The 20,634-nt window shown below is 45.6% G+C and overlaps 1 protein-coding gene across 1 annotated transcript in view; it reads right to left on the bottom strand.

The window, feature by feature from the left end:
• Window positions 1-8,013: 8,013 nt before the first annotated feature.
• Window positions 8,014-20,634, bottom strand: part of SCUBE1 (signal peptide, CUB domain and EGF like domain containing 1) — a 228,838-nt gene continuing 216,217 nt past the window's right edge. Inside the window, exons 18-25 of the mRNA XM_026864497.1 lie at window positions 20,003-20,206; window positions 18,453-18,614; window positions 15,215-15,382; window positions 14,203-14,364; window positions 12,560-12,757; window positions 10,764-10,916; window positions 9,723-9,802; window positions 8,014-8,712 (exon numbers count right to left, since the gene is read on the bottom strand). Of these exons, the coding sequence (XP_026720298.1) occupies window positions 8,560-8,712; window positions 9,723-9,802; window positions 10,764-10,916; window positions 12,560-12,757; window positions 14,203-14,364; window positions 15,215-15,382; window positions 18,453-18,614; window positions 20,003-20,206 (1,280 nt within the window). The 3' untranslated portion in view covers window positions 8,014-8,559. The remainder of the gene's footprint in view (window positions 8,713-9,722; window positions 9,803-10,763; window positions 10,917-12,559; window positions 12,758-14,202; window positions 14,365-15,214; window positions 15,383-18,452; window positions 18,615-20,002; window positions 20,207-20,634) is intronic.

Genomic DNA, 20,634 nt, shown 5'->3' with positions numbered 1-20,634 from the left:
GGTTCCCCTCGCTCCCACTGTGGACTGTCTGCTGTGGCAGGTTGAGATTCTGGAAAGTTATGTCGAGGTTCTAGAAGGCAGGTTGTAGAAATTCAGGTCAGCAGCTGGTCATGAAAGCCACAAATCCAGGGAGTGCCGGGGGGGAAGAATGTCGATGAACCCCCGGCTTGCTCGCTGCCCTGCCTGGAGTCGCTGGGCTGCGCCCAGGGCCCCTCTGCACATCACCGCAGCTCTCAGGAGGGGCTAAAGGCCTGCAAGAGCTCAGGCACAGAGAGAGGAGGAAGAGATTAAAACCGACGCCTACGTGCTATAACTACACACGGCCGCTCCGAGCGAGGATCTAGCCCCAGCCTGAGGCTGGGTGTCTGCGCAGCCGACGCAGCAAATCCTCCTCCCTGCCCGCGAGCGTGTCTGCCCCGCCACGTGCTGCGCTCCCACACTCCCCCGGCACAGAGGCTCCGCCGGGGTGCTGCTGAGACCCGCTGAGACCCGCGCCCTTAGACAGCGGCAGATCAAAGACCAGTTGTATTTCCAGTGTTCCTTGACGGGGTTCCCACCGCGCTACTCTCAGTTCGAGGGTGTTTTTGCTAATATTGTGGTTTGGAAAACGAGGATGGTTGTTGTGGGGATCTTGCACTAGTATTATGAAGTGTGGAGACTGGGGCGTTCCCAGTCCTCATGGGACCTTGCTTGTGGAAAGGGTCCCCATGACACACAGCCCTTGTTTCTGCCTGTGCCACAGACTCGATACATGGTGGTGTCTTACACATGCCACATCCTTACACCACTTGCTTTTCTGTACAGATTTTGTTCACTACACAAAATGTTGTCTCCAGCTGGGAGTGTGTACTGCTGTTTATTTGAACTGGTTGGTTGTTTACGTCTTCTTTGCCAGATGACTTTATAAACCTGAGGAAGTTCACAGAAAATACACAATAAGTAATTAATAGTGAAGTCAAACTTTCCAATTACCTGAAGAAAAGAGGTTAAACTTTTTTTCTGTAGACAAACCAAGGAAGAAGAGTGGGATGTATTTTCACTTCTTTGTTGGGTAGAGCCGCAGCGATCCTGCCCTGTCCAGAGGCAAGGGGAGCGTGACCCTGCTGTGACCCGGGATTTACACACTCCGTGTCCCCGGGTGCTCGCCCGGCGCTGCCCAGCGCTGCTGCCTGCCTTCGGGCAGCCGTGGTGGGGCCGGCTCTCTGCGCCTCCAGGCTGCCCGGGGCCTCTGCACCCCTGGGTGGTGGGGCCTCGGTGGGACGAGCAGCAGGCGAGTCTGGACGCCACCGGTCTTTGCGGCAGCTTGTGGTGGGAACGGTGAGGAGAGCTACCTTCCTCTTCCTTCCCCTTCTTTCCTCTTCCTTCCTTCCTTCCCCTCCCTTCCTCCTTCCCCGCCGCTGCAGCTCGCAGGGGCTGTGTGAGGGCACCCACCTGGGCGAGGCACCGTAACCCCAGTTATTGGAAGAAAGGGCTGAAGGCCTGGAGGGATGCTGGTGACGTGCTGCTTTGCTCCAGCCAGGATTTCTTCTTGCTCTGAAAAACTCCCCTTGAAGTCTCTTTGGAAGGAACTGAACTCGTGCCCCAGCACTCACAAATTCCAGTTGTTCGATGAGAAAGAAAAAGCTCCCTGTTGCCTGAAGATGAAACTTAGACTGAAATATCTAAGTGCTATCAAAAAGTGAGAAGTTCACTTCTGATTCCTGTCTACATCACACTGGTGCATGGAGCCTTTTCCATGGACACAAATAAAGAGCAGACAGGGGTATCCATTCCATTTTACGTTTATTATGAAAGTGATTTTAACAAAAGTTTTATTACATGCTTCATTTTGAGCTCTGACATAGAAATCAAAGCCATTAATATACAGAGGCAAAAGGAAATGTATTTTCTTATAAGGTACATTTACAACAACATTTTCTACTACAAATCTGACAGTATTGTTAAAATATTGGTAAAGCTTAGACCACTGTGTTTTATTTTCTAAGTATCAAATTTTGTACAGTTATTCACTATCTTTGCTCTAAACTATCATGGTACATTTCATATGGAAATAGCTGTTTGTACATAATTTACATCGGTAATAAAGCTTAGAAGTCCCAGCAGCATCTACAAGGGTTCAGTTCAAAATGTCACTCTTGCCCAGTGATTTACACGGAGCAAATTGGTACAGAAACCAGTATTACACTCCAGGTAATTTCCCCCGAAATCCAGTCTACCAGGAATTCCTGCTCACAGATGATGGATGTGATCGTAGCGAGCTCTCTGTAGGTGAAGCTACCACTGACCTCAGTGGCAGTTTTGCCTAAGAAAGGCTCTATGATCCGATCCAGTATGGGGTTTTATCCCTTCCACTGCCACCTAGGAGCACAGATACCACACCTTTCCCTGTCTTTATACTACATTTGGGTGTAACCTTTTGAATTCCCTTTTATTTCTGAGGTTTGTGTTGCTTCTTAACCACAGAAGAAGAACTAGCACTAACTTTAGAATACATGTGCTTCGTATGGTATGAAAACGGTGAGCACTTCAGAATGACACATGATAGGCAATCCTATGAAAATTAGCACGTTAAATTGCCCTAGAAAACTCCTCCTATGATGCCAGTGAGACTGCAGAAGTAACAGGAGCAGTAACCTAGGAGGACAAATACTGACCACATCCACCCCAGCCTCCTAAAGTACCTTTGTAATCACCGTGTTGAGTGTCTGCTGCTGTCAATGCAAATCAACAGCCTAAGGTATAAAACATAGAAAACAATATTTACAAAATAATTTTAATTAAAAAAGTAACAAAAAGAAACTCTAAAAAAGGTATTTTCACAATCATTAAAGTTTAATTAAGTAAAGCCACTTTTCTAGATATTGAGAAATTCAGCTAAAATGGAATTGCAATCGTTTGCATATCTTTAAACTGTTATCTCCGCTTTCTGAATACAGATGGTTTAAATTATTACATCTAAAGGTACTTCTGTACATTTTACTCTTGTATATTACATATTAATTTTATAGATTAAAAGCTTAGTGACGAAACAGAATAAATAAATGAAGTAACAAACTGGAATTGTATATATTCGGATACTTAGATAACAGGTTTTTTGACATTGTTTATTTCCCAGTCTCTTTCCATTCAGATGAAAAATGTTATGATAAAACATGAGACTTCTCTCTGAATCCAAGTCTCACTCTGAGGAATAAATTCATATTACCTTACAGAAATTTCCCTTCTTCCATAAATTCTTATGGGAGACAAAAGTCTTTTTTTTTCTTCCCCCCCCAAGTGCTTACAACAGTCTCTCATCCTAGAAAACTATTTCATTAAAGTCTCAAAGTACTGAGGGTCTGTACAGCCTCTCCAGTTACCACCATTCCTGTCAATCAGTGGGTTTAAACTATGACAAAAATGCAACTACTGGAACTCATGCCACAGGTACAAGTAACTGCGTGTTGCTCATTCCCATCGTTAGAAAAGGGAAAATCCAGACCCCTGAGCTGGCTGAGAAGTTTGCCCCTGGATGCAGTTGTTGCAGATTTCGCTCCAGCTGCCTTTCTGAGGGCACTCAAAGGTGTTCAGAGCCCAGACCCGGGCGCTGCCAGCGTCAGCAGTGCCCGTGGCAGTCAGAGCGCTGCTTCTGCCCCTGAGGTTGGTAACTCGCTATCCGTGAGATTAAAACTGGGTTGTTCACAGGTAAAACCGACCTGAGGAACTCAACTCTGCTGGGCCCTTGCAGAGGGGCATGGGCTGGGGCTGCCTCTCCTCTTTGAAGGTTTAACACCCCCCTCCAGACATTTCTAGGGGTGTCACCCCTGCGCTCTGGTCACAGGCAGTGCTGCGGCCAGCTGTGCTCTTCCAAACCCACCTGAGCTGTGCTCTTCCAAACCCACCTGAGCTGGGCTCTTCCAAACCCACCTGAGCTGGGCTCTTCCAAACCCACCTGAGCTGTGCTCTTCCAAACCCGCCTGAGCTGGGCTCTTCCAAACCCAGCTGAGCTGGGCTCTTCCAAACCCAGCTGAGCACTCCCCATGCAGGCTCTCTGAAAGCTCTGCACCCAGTTGGTACTTTTTTAAGCTAGTCTAAAACTAAACTAAAACTAAACTAAGTCTAGTTTACTAGGTAAGCTCATTTTAAGTAAGCTTACTCACTTTTAAGTAGGCTTACCCTAGAATGAAGCTGATGTGTAGGCAAGGTCAGTCTAAATCTGTAGTAGTTATAACACACTGTGATTTAACTTTATTCTATGGGGGAGGCACAATGAGGAAATCAATTTATTTTGAAAAGTTGGTCTTTAGGTAAAAATCTAATGTATACTGGAGGAAGACAGGGAAAAAAAAAAAAAAAAGGGCTGAAACAAGACTTCAGCGGCTTGAAATCCAGTTTTGGTGAGCTAAATCTTCAGGCAGAGTCACTGCTGCTGTTCAGGCGGGTGCAGGTGGCAGCCTGTTACTGCACATCTGACCCAGCGCTGCCTGCGCTGCAACGGCACACGGGGGCACCTGCCCACGGCCACCGCGAGCCAGTGGCCACCATGAGCCAGCGGCCAGCGCAGCGCCGGGGCCCTGAGGAGCCGCTGGTGACTGCTGCGGCCCCTGCGTGGCCATCTGGGGGGACAGGGAGGGATTAGGGAGGGGTGATTCACCACCCCCTCACCCGCAGTAAGTGCAGTCTTTAGAGCGGGAGGAGAGGCTTATAAAACGTTAAGTGCTACAGGTGCAGCTTTTAAGCAGACGGGCATTTGCCAGTTGGCAATCAAAAGCTCAGTCTGTGTTGTGGAACTGGGCAATCACAAGCAGACACTCTCCAGCCCTCCCGGGGAACACCTATCCCGCACACAAGGTGCAATTCCGTAAGAGTGGATGCAGGGCTGTATTTATTGAGTATGTTTAAATGCAATAGTTCATGTTTAGGGTAAAAGCCCATTTTTTATATTCTGCGATGTGTTGATTCATTTCACAAAGCCAGTTTGCTTACAGGCAGCCATCTTTCTCCTTCATGGCTTTTGATTCCCAAACGTGCCTAGGTCTTCTCCACAGAAGACATTCCGTGTCGCTGTACTGCCAGGGTACAGCACCGATGTGCTTTCTGACTTCTGACAATGAAGATCTCCTACACCCACGTTAACAAACGACGAGCTGAGCTCACCCTCTATTTGCTAACTGCTGATTTCTGTAACTATAAATTTAGTAAGAAAGTCAAAGCATTTTTAACTTTTAGAGCTGATATAAAAATTCTGTGCTGCTGTACAAAGCAGCTGAAATTGGTTCAGACTGTCCTAGAGAGCACTTGTCATCCCTTGCTTCATTAGAAATGTACACAGCCAAGGGCATTTCTGCAAACACTCCAACCTGACTCATTTTCTAAACATACCATGCATGAAACCCCTACATATCCAGAAGCATTTCACTGTACACTTCCAAGGCCAGATTATTCACTTTCAGCCCCAGAGAGTCCGTGTTTGGTACAGGAGTCCTTGAGCACCCCGTCCTGACTGTGGAGTCCATGGAGTCTGTGCCCTGGCACGGCTCCGGGGAGCACAAGCTGACACACGCTCTCAGGTTGTCTGTCAGGATTAACTAAACCCAACCCTGGTTTGCCTAACGTGTGGCTGTAAATCAGGGCGAGAGGCCCCAGAGCTGAGCGCAGCCAGTCCCCCCGGCATTCGCCTCCCTCAGCTCTACCAACAGCGGCCACAACCGGGACACGGCCCTCTCGGGGTCCCTGCCTGCACTGGATCCCCGTGTAGCTGAGAGCCCAGAGAACGTTACGGAGCTGCCTGCGGTTCTGGACTCATGGGACAATTACTTTCAGCCCTGTTCCAGAGAGGAGTTTGTCCTGCTTGGCACCAGCGTCGCACAGTGGTATTCTGTCCAAACACGTGGGTTGTTAAGCAGAAATTTTGGCGAGGATTTTACTTAACTCACTGCACAGCATCAGCTTCCAAATTTCCTTTACTGGTCTGAAATACTAAAGATCACTGTAGATGGTTCAGCAAATGAAGAAGTTATTTTTCTCCATATCTTTCTTATCTTTTCCTTCCTAACTTTCAGAAGAGCTGCAATCCTGACCCATTCTAGTCAGTCTGAATAACCTGTCAGACTTTGAAACATTGTTTGGCTGAAGTAGTTTTTTAGCTATACTCTTATACTAACTGAATGCCTAAAGATTTTTGATTTTTTAAGATTTAATTTTCTTCTACAAGTAACTCCTGTTAAGGTAAAAAATACATCTAACTTTTTTTTTTTTTTTTTTGGTTCCAGGCATGCACTGAGTCTGGGATTAACAAGATCTTCTCTGAATGTCCACCTTTAGTAACCCAGGATGAATACTTAAGGAAAGTCCTCACAAAAAGTTAGGTTTAACAGTGTCTAAAAAAGGACTTTTATGGAGATATTACGTTTTGAACTGAGGGTTAATATATAAATATATATATATTAAAGAGAAAGCTCATCAGAGACCTATGAGTTGTCTGACCCTAAATTGAAACTGTTCAGACATAGAAAGGAAAACAATTATACTTTTCAACAGAAAAGGAAAGAAGGCAAGCAAAATGACAAGACGGCTAAGTAGATAAACTCAGCAGAATGCTTAAGGTGTCTCTTAGAAATGGAACATTCAACCACTTGTAGCCAACAGAAACCAAATCTGTAAATTTAAACAGTACTCGCTCAAAGACAAACCAAAGTGTAAGAAGTTAACTGCGACTGCCCCTAATGCATGACCTGGAGAGCGTCCCAGGGGTTGTCAAACCACAGGGTAGATATGCAAAAAAATAGAGGGGGGCAGAACTGTATGTTGGTCTTTTTCTGAGAGGATGCTGACGTGAAAGTTAATTTCTCTGTGTAATAAACTTGTAGGATCAAAAGGGAAAATGATATACAAGAGGAAGGGACTTGGAAGTAAAGAAGCTGAAATACTGACATAAAAGCTAGTTTCTCAGTGAAATTAGCTCCCGTGCCAGGAAAGAGGAGGAAACACAGGCTTTACCATCGCCTTGTTGCAGCAGTCCCTGTCACTCTGAGAGGGGGCCTGGGCAGGAGGCTGATGCCCTCCTGCAGCACAGACAGCCCCGTGGGTGACAGCCCCACGGGTGATGGCCCTGCACTTGCAATTTCTGACAGGACACGGGAGCGCCGGGTGTCTGCAGACGGCAGGGCTGCCTCCACCTCCTCCCCAAGCGCTCACCCTCGCTCCGCAGAGGGCCCTTCCCAGCGCTCCGGGCACGGCAGGTCCAAAAGGGATGCCTCCCTGGGGAGCTCCTCTCACGTGTCGTGTCCTCATGGGAAGAATCACAGAACTGTCCAGGTTGGAAAAGCCCTTGAAGCTCCTCCAGACCAAGCACTAACCTCACACCGACAGTTCCCAACTCCACCAGATCCCTCAGCGCTGTGGTAGCGGCTGGTCTGCATTTCAGCGGTGCCAGGCAAGAGCTGACCCTTTACTGGACAGCAGCTGCATCTTAACTGATGTTATTTTTCCTGAAATAAGGTGTGTTGAGAAAGACTGTCCCAGCGTAAGCCATTATCCAGTATTTAAAACTCCAAAAGGCTTCAGTTTGGTGTTAACGGAAGTGACAAGCACTTGGAGAAGTCATTTAATCATCTAAGCAAAGTTACAAATAGGTATGAGTAAATAGGGCCTGTGGGAATAAGGATTTAAGCACGAATAATATTTACAGTAACTAAAGATAACATTACTAATGTACCCACAAATAGAAGTATATATTTATATATTTATATATTGTACTTAATTAGATGCTCTATTAACGGAAAGAAAAACAAGGCTACTACTGTTGTTGCTGCTCATTTCTCACCTATCCTATTGTAAATGCCTTCAAAGGGACCAACCGGTGTACGGAAATCCAGAGCTAAACCTGTCTCAGTGAAGTAACTGACAGTGGCAAACCTCTGAAGAAGTTTAGAAGAGGACAGATAAAAGCAAAAGGACATTAGGGCACGGGACTCGATCTCATGTAATTCATAAAACAGAATTATACATCTGGTTCTTTTTTTTTCTTTCTTCTTTTTTTCCCTTTTGATTTCTACTTGGACAGAGGTTCCACTAAGCCACAAATGAGAAATAAAATTTAGATTGTTTTGTCTTCTTCTAAAGATTCAATATAAACTTCAAGTGCAATTCAAAATCCAAGTATTATTTATACTACATACTTCTTTCTACAACAGAACTTATCATCTGCAGGTAGTTTCATCGGATTTGAAGAGTTTCCGTCTTTGCTTTGATGAGAGCTATTGTTGATGAAAAATTAAAAGCTAGAAAGAATATTTTCTACATAATGTAATTTCAAATGGAAAGTGAAGATACACTAGCGCAGACACAAATCTGGATCTTCAGCTAGATGCACTCAGGGACGCACAATTTTTTTGTGTAGCAAAAATCCCATTCAGAACATTGGCTTTTAACGATTATAAAACATTATAGGTATTCTTCAATATACAATTGAAAACAAAGACTGCAAAAAAGAGCCTTCAAATTAGCAAATGTTTCTACTATGGAGGAAAGACAATATTTGACAGGGATGCAAAGTAACCAAACCGGAATACCACTAGACTACTTGTATGGTCGTAGAAATCTGGAAACTTTTGATCGCAGTAGCTTTATAAATGATCTCGGAAACATCTCTTTTGACTCTTGTGCTGTGTACTTGAAATAGTTCTGTGGGTGTGCCAGTACGTCAAAGAGAGCTTTAATCAGTTTCTTGTCCTATGGGAGACAACATACATATTAGACAAACACAGGGTTTGCGTTCAGCGTCTGCACAGCTTTCACAATAAAGGAACACCATCAGGGGTTTTTTGAAAAACCTGATTCTGGGTAAAGCAGTGTAAGGAAACTACTCCATGTTGCTGTGGAGTTCTGTACTGATGAATCTTCCTCCTGTGCCGGATGTTTTTTCGCAGTTCCCGTTTCTGGGAGGTGCTGAGCCGGGCGGGCAGCAGCTGGGTTCACACCCCAACGGGCTGCAGGAGTCATGAGCTGCCAGCTGCCCCCAGCGCCCCTCCAGCCCCTTCCAGCTGCTGCCCAGGGCGCTCTCTCCACCCGCAGGAGAGAGGGGGCTGCTCCTCAGCCTGGCCCAGCCCTTGAGGACCCCCCGTGCCTGGCGGGGGGCCGGGCAGGGCTGGGCAGGGAGCGGGCTGTGAAGCTGTTCTCCCTCCCGAGCTGTACGACTACAGGGCTGAACCTTGCCGCCTGAACAGCCTCTTCTGGGTTTTAATTAGTTGTATGGGAGGCATCCCAGCAGCCTTCCTCCACAATTCTTGCCAGTGTGTTGCTTTTGCCTTTGGAAAACCATCTCGGGGAGCCTGCAGTGCTACCTTCGGGTCAGGTCTTGTTGAGGCAGGACAGGGCTTTAGGTAAACACATTTTTCAATGCACAGGAAATTCTAACTTAATGACTCATTTAAACACATGCCAGACTGAGGCTGAAGAAGGCTCTTCAAACAACGGGTTCTTGGTTGACTCATTTTTCTAACCTGTGTTACATCTCGTTTAGTTCCTGATTCTGCAAAGGGCGTTCGCACATGCTCAGCTCAGTGAGCTACTGAGTTTGTGCTGCTCCAAATACCAGCATAAACCTCAGAAGAGAGAGTTAATTTGGGGTCACACTTGAGGTTTAAATATTATGACCCTATCAGGGTAACGAGAACTGTCTTGGGAAACCATTTAGGAAAAGGAATTCTTAGTTAGCCTCAGGTACAGCAGAGTTTCCTTACCTTTAGAATTTCTTGATGGTTTTCTGATGCGTATAACCGTCCATCTCGAACAATGTCTTCTATTAGTTGTTGGTAATCCTCTGAAAAATAAACATCAGTTGAGTGAGCATGTGACATCCTTTGGGAGGATAATAGCCAAGACATCAGCCAGACCTCCTCTTCAACCAGGCAATTATTCAGTGTCTCTCAAGCTGCTGTAGTCCAGTCTAATCACATGAAAATTCTGTACTGCTTCAGAGCAGTAATTCTGAATTATCCATATAAATACTAACTTAGCCCCAGACCACCTCTCCCTCCAGATGATAATGCCTTATTATCTGTGTTCTAGAGGTGAAGAAAGAGGGCCAAGGATATGGAACCAGTGTCAGGGGTTATACGTGAGGTCAGCAGCAGTCAGGAACGGGTCCTCATTTCCCGCCCTGAGAACAGCTCTCATTTAGAGTCCTGAATGACCAGCTGAATACAGATTTTCTCATCATTCACAAAACTGCACTGGTGTTGGGAAAAGAGATGGACTGACAGCTGCCAAAGGTATCACAGGAAAGTCTTTGTTTCATTAAAACAGAAATCATCCCGAAGTCCAAAACATGCAGTTTAATGAAGGATATTTCTTTTTGCATCACTGTTTTTCTCTCTCGGACCTGTGGTTTTATTAATGTATACAAGACTGTGTGTGTTACCAGTAGGACTTGATAAAGGGGCTTCCTGAAATGCACAGCTCTTAATGGTATTCTCATTATGCATATGATAAATGCCAATTAAAATGAGTCTGGTTGAATTCAGTGGGGTAAGGATTGAGTTTAAGGAATTCTGTGTAACTTGCTGTCCATCCTTAAAGTATTAGAAGAAGAATAAAAATAAAAGTAGGCATTATTTCAAAGTGTTTGCAGCTGATTTTAAAGTAAATCACTGGACTAAAAATGAGTTACATCAAGTTCTTCCTCATTCTTCTCTCCCTGTAAACAGCGTAAGAGAGATTCTGAAGAACAATTTTCTGTAATTCAGATGTAACATAAAACCAGAAAGCAATCCCATTCTCACCATCGTAAGTCACATAGGGGACCTGAAATCCTTTGCCACTGTTTCCTTCATTTGACTTGAACTGAATCCAGAGCTTCCTCGATCTTGAGGTAAATGCAATAGGTCTCTCGTAAGTCTGACATGTTTCATACGTAGTAATTGAAGTAGGAGAAGCTAGAAAGAAGGTTAAATAAAGAAATGTTCTTTAAAAAATAAATTTCTGCACCCTTGCTGGTCGAGAGGTCAGAAATGTCAAGAGATGTCTCAGCTGACACATTCCTGAGAAGTTTTTTGTGACAGAAAGGACATGGTCTTTGTAAGTTTTTCCACAAAGACAATGGGAACCCCTCTGTCCCACAGCAAGAAGCTTAAGTAGGCAGCAGGGTTATAGAGTTGTTTCTGTGTAAGAAAATCCTACAGTAGCTTGGACGACTGAAAGGACAACACCTCTCCCCTGGCCAGGGCGTGCTCAGCGCGTGGATCCCGTGGTCCCCCCATCTAAGGGATGTCAGGGTACCCACGCTCTTCTCTCCCTACAGCAACAGCTCTAATAAACAGCCTTTGAACTGATATCTGCAGAGTCTCAGAGCCTTTCTTACTGGGATTGTAATGGACCAGCATCTCCCAGTGCAAAGCACCTGGCTGTAGGTTTGAAAAGAAAATGTCATTTATCTATGACATTTATCATATCTCTGACACCGAAACTGGGCTAATAGCTGGGAACCAGGAAGACCCCCCACCCATTTGCCCCTCACATGAGTAACAGATGGAGGGTGCAGGATGTCTCCAACATGACTATGGATGTGTCATGAGGCTCCTCTAAGGACCTACTCCTATGATGCCAAACACAGAGTGCTCACAAATCACAGCACTGAGACACGGCCCCCCTTCCCCCGGGGTGTGTCTCGGCACCACTGTTGGTACTGAGGTGGAAGTCAAACTTCTCCCCGGTGTGCCTGGCTTCACTCCCTGTCGGAACCACAGTTTGGGGTTAGAAGGATGACTGATCTGTTCTGCTCCAGTAACTGTTCTGCTTTTAAAAAACTGTTCTGGACAGATATAATTTCCTTCCACCTACAGTGAGCAGGTTTATTCTCCTGATACAGAGAGATGTCAACACAAGCCCCCAAGGATAAAGACTTGTGCAAATCGTTTTAGCAAATAAAAATGCGCTGGTTTAGCAAGTAAAAATACACCATTTTGGCAAGTAAAATATAAATATGCTGTTTTAAACAAAGTTCCACCTAAACAATTGCCTTTCAGGTTTGGTGCGTGGAGATTTAGCAACAGTCAGCAGAAGCTGGATGCCTACGGAGGGCTGAAGGAGGAGTGCATCTCATTGGTGTCTTCAGAAGTTGTTGAATTAACTTCACAATCAAAGACACAACCACATAAAACTGGGAAAACGCTGGATTTCTTGGAGGCGCCAGGAGTACCGACCTGTGTCACTGCCTGGATTTAGCAAGAGCTGGGCTTGTGCACACCTTGAGCGCACAGGCTGCCCAGACGACAGGAGAGGCTCTCCCAGGATAACTTCACACAGCTTGCTTGACTTCTAGACTGGCAATGCTTTACCCCATGTGGTAACTGGGCCACAGCAGCCCATTAACTGCTCTGTGATTCAGCCAAGACACCTGAATAATTAATATTGCTCTGTTAATTGTTATTGGTACAGTGTTCTGTTTGAACCTGCCGTGCCAGTTCATCTAAAGGTCCTTCTAGAAACCCTGGATAGATGAAGATGGTTGTCCCTTCAATATGAACTTCCCACTCAGTCAGTTTGCAATAAATATTTACATAACCCACTGGTAACTTACCACTTTTTCTCATTACTAAAACATCACCACATTCATCTTCAATTGGGAGAAATATCTCAGGTACGACAATGAGTATTCTCCTCTTTGGGGGTGGATTTATATTCCAAATGCATTCCACATTAGCCGGGTAGTCTCCAGGGTAGTTGGGTGATTCAATGTAGCCAGTATAATCCCCCAGTTCCCCTCCACAGTGCTGGTCTGCGGAGAAACACAATTTAGCATTTGTGTTAGTTGATCAGCTAATTTGAGGTGCTTTTCTAGGTCTTGTCAAAAGCAGGTCCAAGCTCCTTGTGGCTTTAGAAAAACACACGTTCTCCAGCTGCCTCTTTGTTTAGCATGGAAAACCTTTACAGGAGTACCTGACCTGCCTCCATCTCTGGTGTATAAACTGAGTCAAGGCTTCACTCAGGCTGCTTTAACATCCGACTGAAAATCGAGCACAGGTAAGTCCACAGGAGCCCGCTGTGGAGGCACACACACGGTGGCTACCCCTGAGACCACGCTGACACACAGAGGTATTCTGCTTTAGCTTCGCTTGGTTTTTAACCTGATTTAGCTAATGAGTGTGATGATCCCAACAGCCAGCCTTATCTTGATTACAGATCTGCTCTGCTTTATCTTGGATTAAACCAGTTAATAGAAAAATTGCCATTGAGGGATCCATTTTACTTTCTGAGTTTTCAAAACTCCAATTGAATTTGCCACAGAAACCTGACTCAGTAAGTTACTTAAGCTTGATCCTTCCAGGCCTACTCACCCACACAGAACAAGATATATGCTTAAATATTTTGCTTAATCAAAGCCTCAAAGATTATACAAGGTCAGAAATTGGTTTGAAAACAGGGAGTATCTAAGACAACAGTGACAAGGATGGTTTTATTTTACAGGAAAATCATCAAACTTCTTCAAATTACGTATAAATATCTAATTTACTCAAATTACATTAGAAATGGTGAAGGGCTTCAAAGACACATGACACATGATCAGAATAAAAACTTATGACAGACTTGCAAATGAATAGTTAGCCGAGATGACATTACCTAATTATTATAGAGATGTTCTCTTAAATTAGCAGGGTAGAGATGAAAAAAAATGCTTGTCTAAAAGAATTGGTCGTTCACAAAAGATCAAATAAAATGGCACTGGAATCCTCAGGGATATTTAAAATGGTAATTGAAGCGAGGAGGGTGAGTACTGCAAAAATGCCTATGAGAAGGTTTCACTGTCACGAGTGATCACCTGGCAGTTGCAGCATGTGTGACAACTCTCCTCCTCTTTCAGAATTATTGCAAGATGGCAGCTGCTCTGAGAGAAGACACGGTGCTCTACAGGGCCACGGAGGGATACCACCACTGCCACACCACTTACGGGATCTGGGAAACCAAAGGCTCTGCAGTTTTAGCTTGTATCTGGCACTCTGCCAAATTACATTAGCGACAAAACAATCATGTATTGAGTGGTACTTTTCCAGGTTTTTTTCTCAATCTCTCGATTTTTACTATTCCCTCTGGCAGCACATAGATGCTAACTAGACAGACAGAAAAAGGCAGAACTGAAGTCCAGCCTGCCAGATGGAACCTTTCAGCTGCAGTTCAGATCTGAAGATACTGCTTCATCTCACACCCAATACAAATGCAACTTACTTTTGCAGTGGGTAACATTAGTGGAGCCATCGAAATCCGTACTTGTGTTCCCAGGGCAGGTGATGCAGTAGTTTTGACCAAACTCAGGCTGGTACGTTCCCACGGGGCATCGGATACATCTGTGTGTTGTGGAGTTGTAGTAGTGTCCAGGAGAACAATGAACTGTAAGGTGGGAGGTGCGTGATTTCACAAAGTAGCAATCTTCAGTGCAGAGAGGACTTTCCTCTACCCTGGACATGCCTCATGATCCCCCTTCCACAGTATATTACTGGGCCAGAAAAGGACAAAAGACACTAGCTCCCTGTATTTCCCATTACAAAGGCTCTTCTAACTAGGATTATGTTCCAAAGACTGGAGTTAAACCCTTACAAACTATATGTTACAAACCTACTGTATTTCAAACAGTGGTTTCCAGTGAGTTTGTAATAGCTGGAAGCTGATACGTGTCTGCCTTGACAATAACACACCTTTCCCAAGAGCAGGAGAGGGTCTGTTTGCCAGGCCCAGCACATCCTTCCAGTCACCAAACCGAAGTGCATGTGGGCAGGTTCCTCCCTCAGCCTTTGCACTGGAAGTTGACACGATGGAAGACGCAACACTGCACACTTACAGTTTCTGCCCAGCTCATTAATAATCAGTCCTTAGCGTTGTATAATGTAGAGGTTGGTTTTTTTAATTTGGTAAATAAAAATATGAAGACTAAAGCATCGTCTAACGCCAGTTTGTCTTATTTCCTGCCATGCAGTGGGGCTGACTCACTCACCAGCTGCAGCGCTGGCGCTGCACCTGCCTGTGGTGAATTCCAAAGGAACCATAAAGCCTGTTCAGTCCCCACAACCTCGGGAGGCCGTTCCTGGTTTACAGACTCCTGACCACGTCAGGGAATCACACCCCATGTTTCTATATGCAGTGACTACATTAGTTTTGGGGCCTTTGAAAGCTCCTCGGCATTGAAGCTTAAAACAAAAGGGCAAGCAGCATGATTATAATTGGGGAAAGATTTGAAACTCACCTTTGGTTTCACAGTCCTGAAAGGAAACAGCACCTTCATACTTGGTCACGAGTCCACCGCCACACGGAAAGCAGAGGGTCCTGCCTGGTTCCGGCTGGTACGTACCCAGAGGACAGACTCGACAAGGTTTAAAACCATCCGAAGAATAGTGCCCAGGAGAACACTGCCCTAGAAATGGAAAATCATCTACATTAGTGAGCCGACCTTCCTTGGACAAAGCATAAAACCCAGCAGTAGCTACCAACGCTCCCTTTAACTGAAACACGTGACATCACGACAGCTGCAGATCCAATTCTGATCTCACCTGCTGGCTTTGTGGTGTTCTGTAACTGCTTCCTAAGGACCACACCAGCAAATACAACTAGTTCTTAATAAGCTCTTTGCTACCTGCGTTTCTGTGGTTTGGGTTTTTTTTAGCAAGGGCTCTGTTAAGATGTTGTTACAATACTTTGTACTTTCACCAAGTCTTTCATCTGAGAATTTCAAAGCACTCTACAGGAACAAATGAAACGTTGCACTGTATCTATGAAGCAAGTAATTGCTTTTTATATCTCCATTTCAGAGATACAGGAACAGCAGATCATGGGCTTTACCGGTCTGGATGGGACCAGTCCAGCACCCTGTCTGTGAGAATGGCTGACACCAGCAGCTTTCCACACAGCTCTGAAAACTAGAGCTTGCCAGCAGCTCTTCCCCCAGAAAGCGGTGACTTGTGTAAAGCAAAGCACTTTGTGAATGAGTCTAGTGACAGGTACAAGGCAGTTTCCAAACTCACTCCCCAGGCAGTTTCTGACAGGTGTTTGTTTGGCTTGGTTCTTGTAGCTTGAGTGCTTTACTCCTTGACAGGGAATCAGGACGTCAGGTTTTTCAAGATTCCGGCATTAACGCCTGTCTCCACCAGCCCAGCCTTGGAGCCCAGCACTCTGAGATGGCAGGTGTTCCCATCAGGAGGTGGCCTAAGCTCAATATTTGTAATTCAGCTTCCCTGAGCAGCAGGCAGAAACAACTACCCTGAAAACCTGAAAGTTCTGAGAGCTCTAGGTGGGGTTGGGGTCTCCTGAGAACCATGATACTTGCTGGGAAACGCTGGGGGCATCTTGGGCACTTGGCCCTTAGGATGAACTAGAGCTTCTGAGCGAAAGCAGAGTTCAAGTTCTGTCCCCCCGAGAGCCGTGGGGCCAGGGCCTCTGGGGTTAGTGCACTTCTACCCCAGCGACTGCTGTGCGACTGCACAAGCTGGCTGCTGGGACACTGTGAAATCCTGATGCTACTAATGCAAGTTTAGAAGTGATATTACTAATTTGAAGACAATTCTGCTACTGTTTTTGTAGCAGAACTGATCCATCTGGTCTACTCCAACCACGAAGGTGGCTCCTGAAGAGCAGGATTGGGCCTGGATTTTAGCGTGAGCATTAAGCACCCGTGAAGCAGGGCCCACACATCCTTCTAAAGCAGCAGCACAGCTGGGTTTCAATCCTGCCGACACCTGATGCTCCCAGCACTATGGCTCAGTCCCTACTTATCAGACTGAGCTAACTTGCTCCCTTCTTGCCTTCTGTACTGAAACTGCCCACAGAATAGATCTGAGGTGATTTCCATGAGAAATGCCCCGAATGACTCGCTTTTCCAGGGGGGTTTTGGCCTTGTACCCACAAGGATCCCATGGAAATTATCACAGCTGTTATTCACTTGCAGCTGCACCAGAGTTCTGCACTGCAGGTGCTTAACACCTCTTACACACTTGTAGGTGCCTCAGCTGTAGGGGTGAGGATTTCAGACACAGCTCATTCGTTACTACACACGCGTTACCGCTCCAGAAGATGTGATGCAAAAGTACTGTTGATTACAGGTGGTGAGTACATTCCTAACAGAATCAGTGTTCATCAAAATACACTGTTTCATCACATATGCTGGCACATTTTATGGAGGCAGACTGATTTTGATAAAATCTTTGACAGGGAGGTTTATGAAGTCCAAAGCATCTTCTCTCTTGCCACTTTGAGAGAAAGAGAAAAGGGGAGAGTTGAGCAGAAAACCTGACTGCTGTGATCTGACAACAAACATTTTGAGACAGATCCACTCTGCAAAAATAATCAGGTGTTCTTTTTGTGGTTGTGCAGAATAATTCAAATGAAAGCCTTGAAACAAAACAGGCTTTTTCCTCTAGTCATTGTGCTGCTTTGGTCACTATACTATAGTCAACCTTCATAAACTCAGATTTTATTTTGATAATCTATTCTTGTTTAATTTTGGATAAATACAAATGAACATAAGAAAGATGTACAGGCATTTTTGAGAATTTTCCCGTGATAGTTTCTTCATACAGTAAATCACCAGAATCTACCATGTGTTTGGACTGGATACACTAGAGTTATTTTTTATTCAGTGGATGGGGAGAAAGTGGCAGCTTCTCAAGTGACATTCATTGTGTGTTCACTCCAGATACTCTTGCAGAAAGCACTAATGTGAATTCCACGGATGAGTGTTGGAGTTAGAACACAGGCCAGATTTCTTTCAAAGTCAGATAATGTATCTGATGTAAACTAGATTTTGCTCAGCTGCAATGAAATAATGTAAATAAAGTAATTAACAGTTGTGTCTTAAAACCTTATCTTGATCACGTCACAGTAGAAGCACAGCTCTCTTCTGAAACCAGGTCTTATAACTATTATTACCTAATTCACGTATCACAAAGTGAGTCAGCACTGTGACATCCCTTGCCAAAAGCTCCCGTGAATTCAGGCAGCACCAGGACCCGCAGCTGTTGACTCTGCGTGCAGGTTACAGACCCCTGCAGCCTAACGATCTCAAAGGTATGACTGCTGCTGGTTAGACCAGGCAAACTGCCCCTCACGCAGGACATGAGCCCAGCAGGTTCATTAGACTCACCAGTACCAGTCCAAAGTAATCCATCCCTTTGGCTCCCAATATACCTGGCGAGTCCCTGCAAGTCGAGGAGTGTCGTGGTTCCACCCCGACTTGAAGCACAGGGCTCTGCCTGTGCCTTGCTCATTCCCACACCATAACTCACATTGCTGCAGCAGGTCCCATCTTCTCGTTGGCAATGTCAGGAGATGGAACAAGCCAAAACCTTTTTGCGTATCGCTTGTAAGTGCACAGAGATTTCTTCTGTTACCTTTACCAGACAGAAGTGTGGAAGGCTCTCCCCTCTTTCAGCCTCCATGCCTCACAGGCTGTGTGGCAACACCTAATCCTTTTATAATCAAATTAAACTTGCCTCCACATTCTGACACATTCCGGGCGCCTGCTACTCCCTGTCCATCGTTACTTGGGCAAGGCTCACAGGTAAGTTGACCTTCTGTGTCTTGGTATGTTCCTGGTGAGCAAGGAACGCACTGATTATGTTCTCCGCTAAAAAAGGTGCCCGTGCTGCAGGTAACTGAGAAGAGAAAAGGGGAATCTACATAAGGACTTCCATTTTGATCACATTATTTGCCTTTACATCAAACATTTAGAGAAGATGGATCTCTCTGGCCCCAGTATTATAGTGGCATATGTTAGTCCAGGATCCTCCCCTCACGTAAACAGGCCCACCTCTGCCATGGGCAGTTTACACCAGGGCAGGGCCCTTCCACCGTTTAAGCTATGAAATGGCATCGTACTGCGCTGCAGTGCTTATCAGACACACGGTGTTAATAAAGCTGATGCAGTCTTAAAACAGTATATTGCAATTTAATTAAAACAGGGGTGGAAATTATGTCAGTTTTTTGTTTACACTGGGTGCATTTATGTGTTGGTTTGGCAGCAGACAACCACAAAACGTCTGTCTCCTGAGACAGCTGTGGAGATTTCTCTGAGGGCAATGTATCCCCTGTAATATTTTATGTCTGTTGACACTCAAACACCCTGACTGGAAGGTGTTTTAAATACAGGTATGAATACAAATGCTTTTCTTGCTGCAACAGGGCACATAACCGCGTTCCACGTTCTCCTCTGCTGGGCACGGGTAGTTAAGGTGTACGGGCTTCCGCACACCGACAGCAACAGCCTTCCAATAGGGTTTCTAAAGCACTGTGCCTCTACGATGGGAGCAGCCTCTGAACCGAGGCATTAGAGGCACCTATCCGAGCTGCATGTAACTATTTCTTTTTGCTTGGAAATCACCTGGTGTCTAAAAGAAGTTGGAAAAACAGATACACTGACTTTGAGAAGATGACTGGAAGCGATCAGAAAGCTTGCAGTGCTGAGAACTGCCACTAACAGGTTTGTGCTAGCCCCTTGCTCCCAGTAAAGCACTAGAGCTTGATAGGCTGCGAAAAGGCTTAAAGAGATTAGGTATTCTACATAAAATCAAAATAGATTTCTATAGAATCTCTTTCTTCCTGGATCTCTCGAGCAGTGAGTATCAACACATCCACGGGTCTGGATGATTTGGTGGTGAGGAGAGTGAGAGGGGATATAAAACTAAAACCACAGCACCTAGGCAAACACCGTATTATTGTTTTACAGAATTGTAATTAAGTTTTCAAAAGATGCTGGGGGCGACTGGGAACTAACTGCCAGCATTGCCTCGGGACAGGCCTTGATATGTCCCAGCTGACAGCATGGGAATGTGTGCACGTCTGTGCTGCTTTTGTTCTCCTGCCATCATTTAACCAACTCCCTCCAAAACCTTACGACCCCTCAGTGGTCCACGCACACCCACTGGGTGTGCGCAGACTCCTAAACTGTCTGTTTTCTCACAGATTTCCTGCCTGGCTCACAAGGGACTGGTTCATTTTGGGTTGCTCGTCTTGGGGGATGTGGCTGAGCAGAGCTGGGACTTACCGCATTTTCCATCCTGCAGCACTTGCCCTGTACTGCAAGCTTCGTGCCCTTCAGCAGCTTTAGCTGGCTTCTGAGCCACTTCATATTCTGTCCCAGAAAACTGAATGTAAAATTGCTGTTTATTAATAGATTTCCTCAATGTTTTGATTGCAGTTTGCAGCTTCTGCTCCATCCTTTTCCGAACACAGTCAATGTTACAGGTGTCTAGATGGGAAATGATAACAAAACTAGAAGCAATTGAGATTCATGTTTAAAAAGAGGTGCTTAACAAACAACTTACCTGCGTCGAACAGTGACACCTCTCTTGCTTCACGGCCTGCCCCATATAAATTGTGGAAGCAGCTCATTGTACTCCAGAGCAGGCCTTTCAACGGGCAAGGCAGGACACCGAGGGCCCCCAAAGGGAGTGCCACGGCCTGTCAGTGCCCACCCAGGGCTGGTGTCTTATCTCCAGCGTTAGGGAATCTGGTTACACCGAGGGCCCGGGGAGAGGGCTGCAGCAAGCACCACCACCACCGCGTGGTGCTCCCAGACACAGGCTCTGTCTGACACCACTGACGCTTCTGAATCCTCCCTGCCCATCTTCCCTGCCCTGATCCCTGAGCTGCTCAGGGATTACTGCCCGACCCAAA

Source organism: Athene cunicularia (genome assembly GCF_003259725.1).
Source record: "Athene cunicularia isolate RWA chromosome 1 unlocalized genomic scaffold, athCun1 chr1_part2, whole genome shotgun sequence".
NCBI classification, from domain to species: domain Eukaryota; kingdom Metazoa; phylum Chordata; class Aves; order Strigiformes; family Strigidae; genus Athene; species Athene cunicularia.
This window is presented reverse-complemented; position numbering and strand designations above follow the sequence as displayed.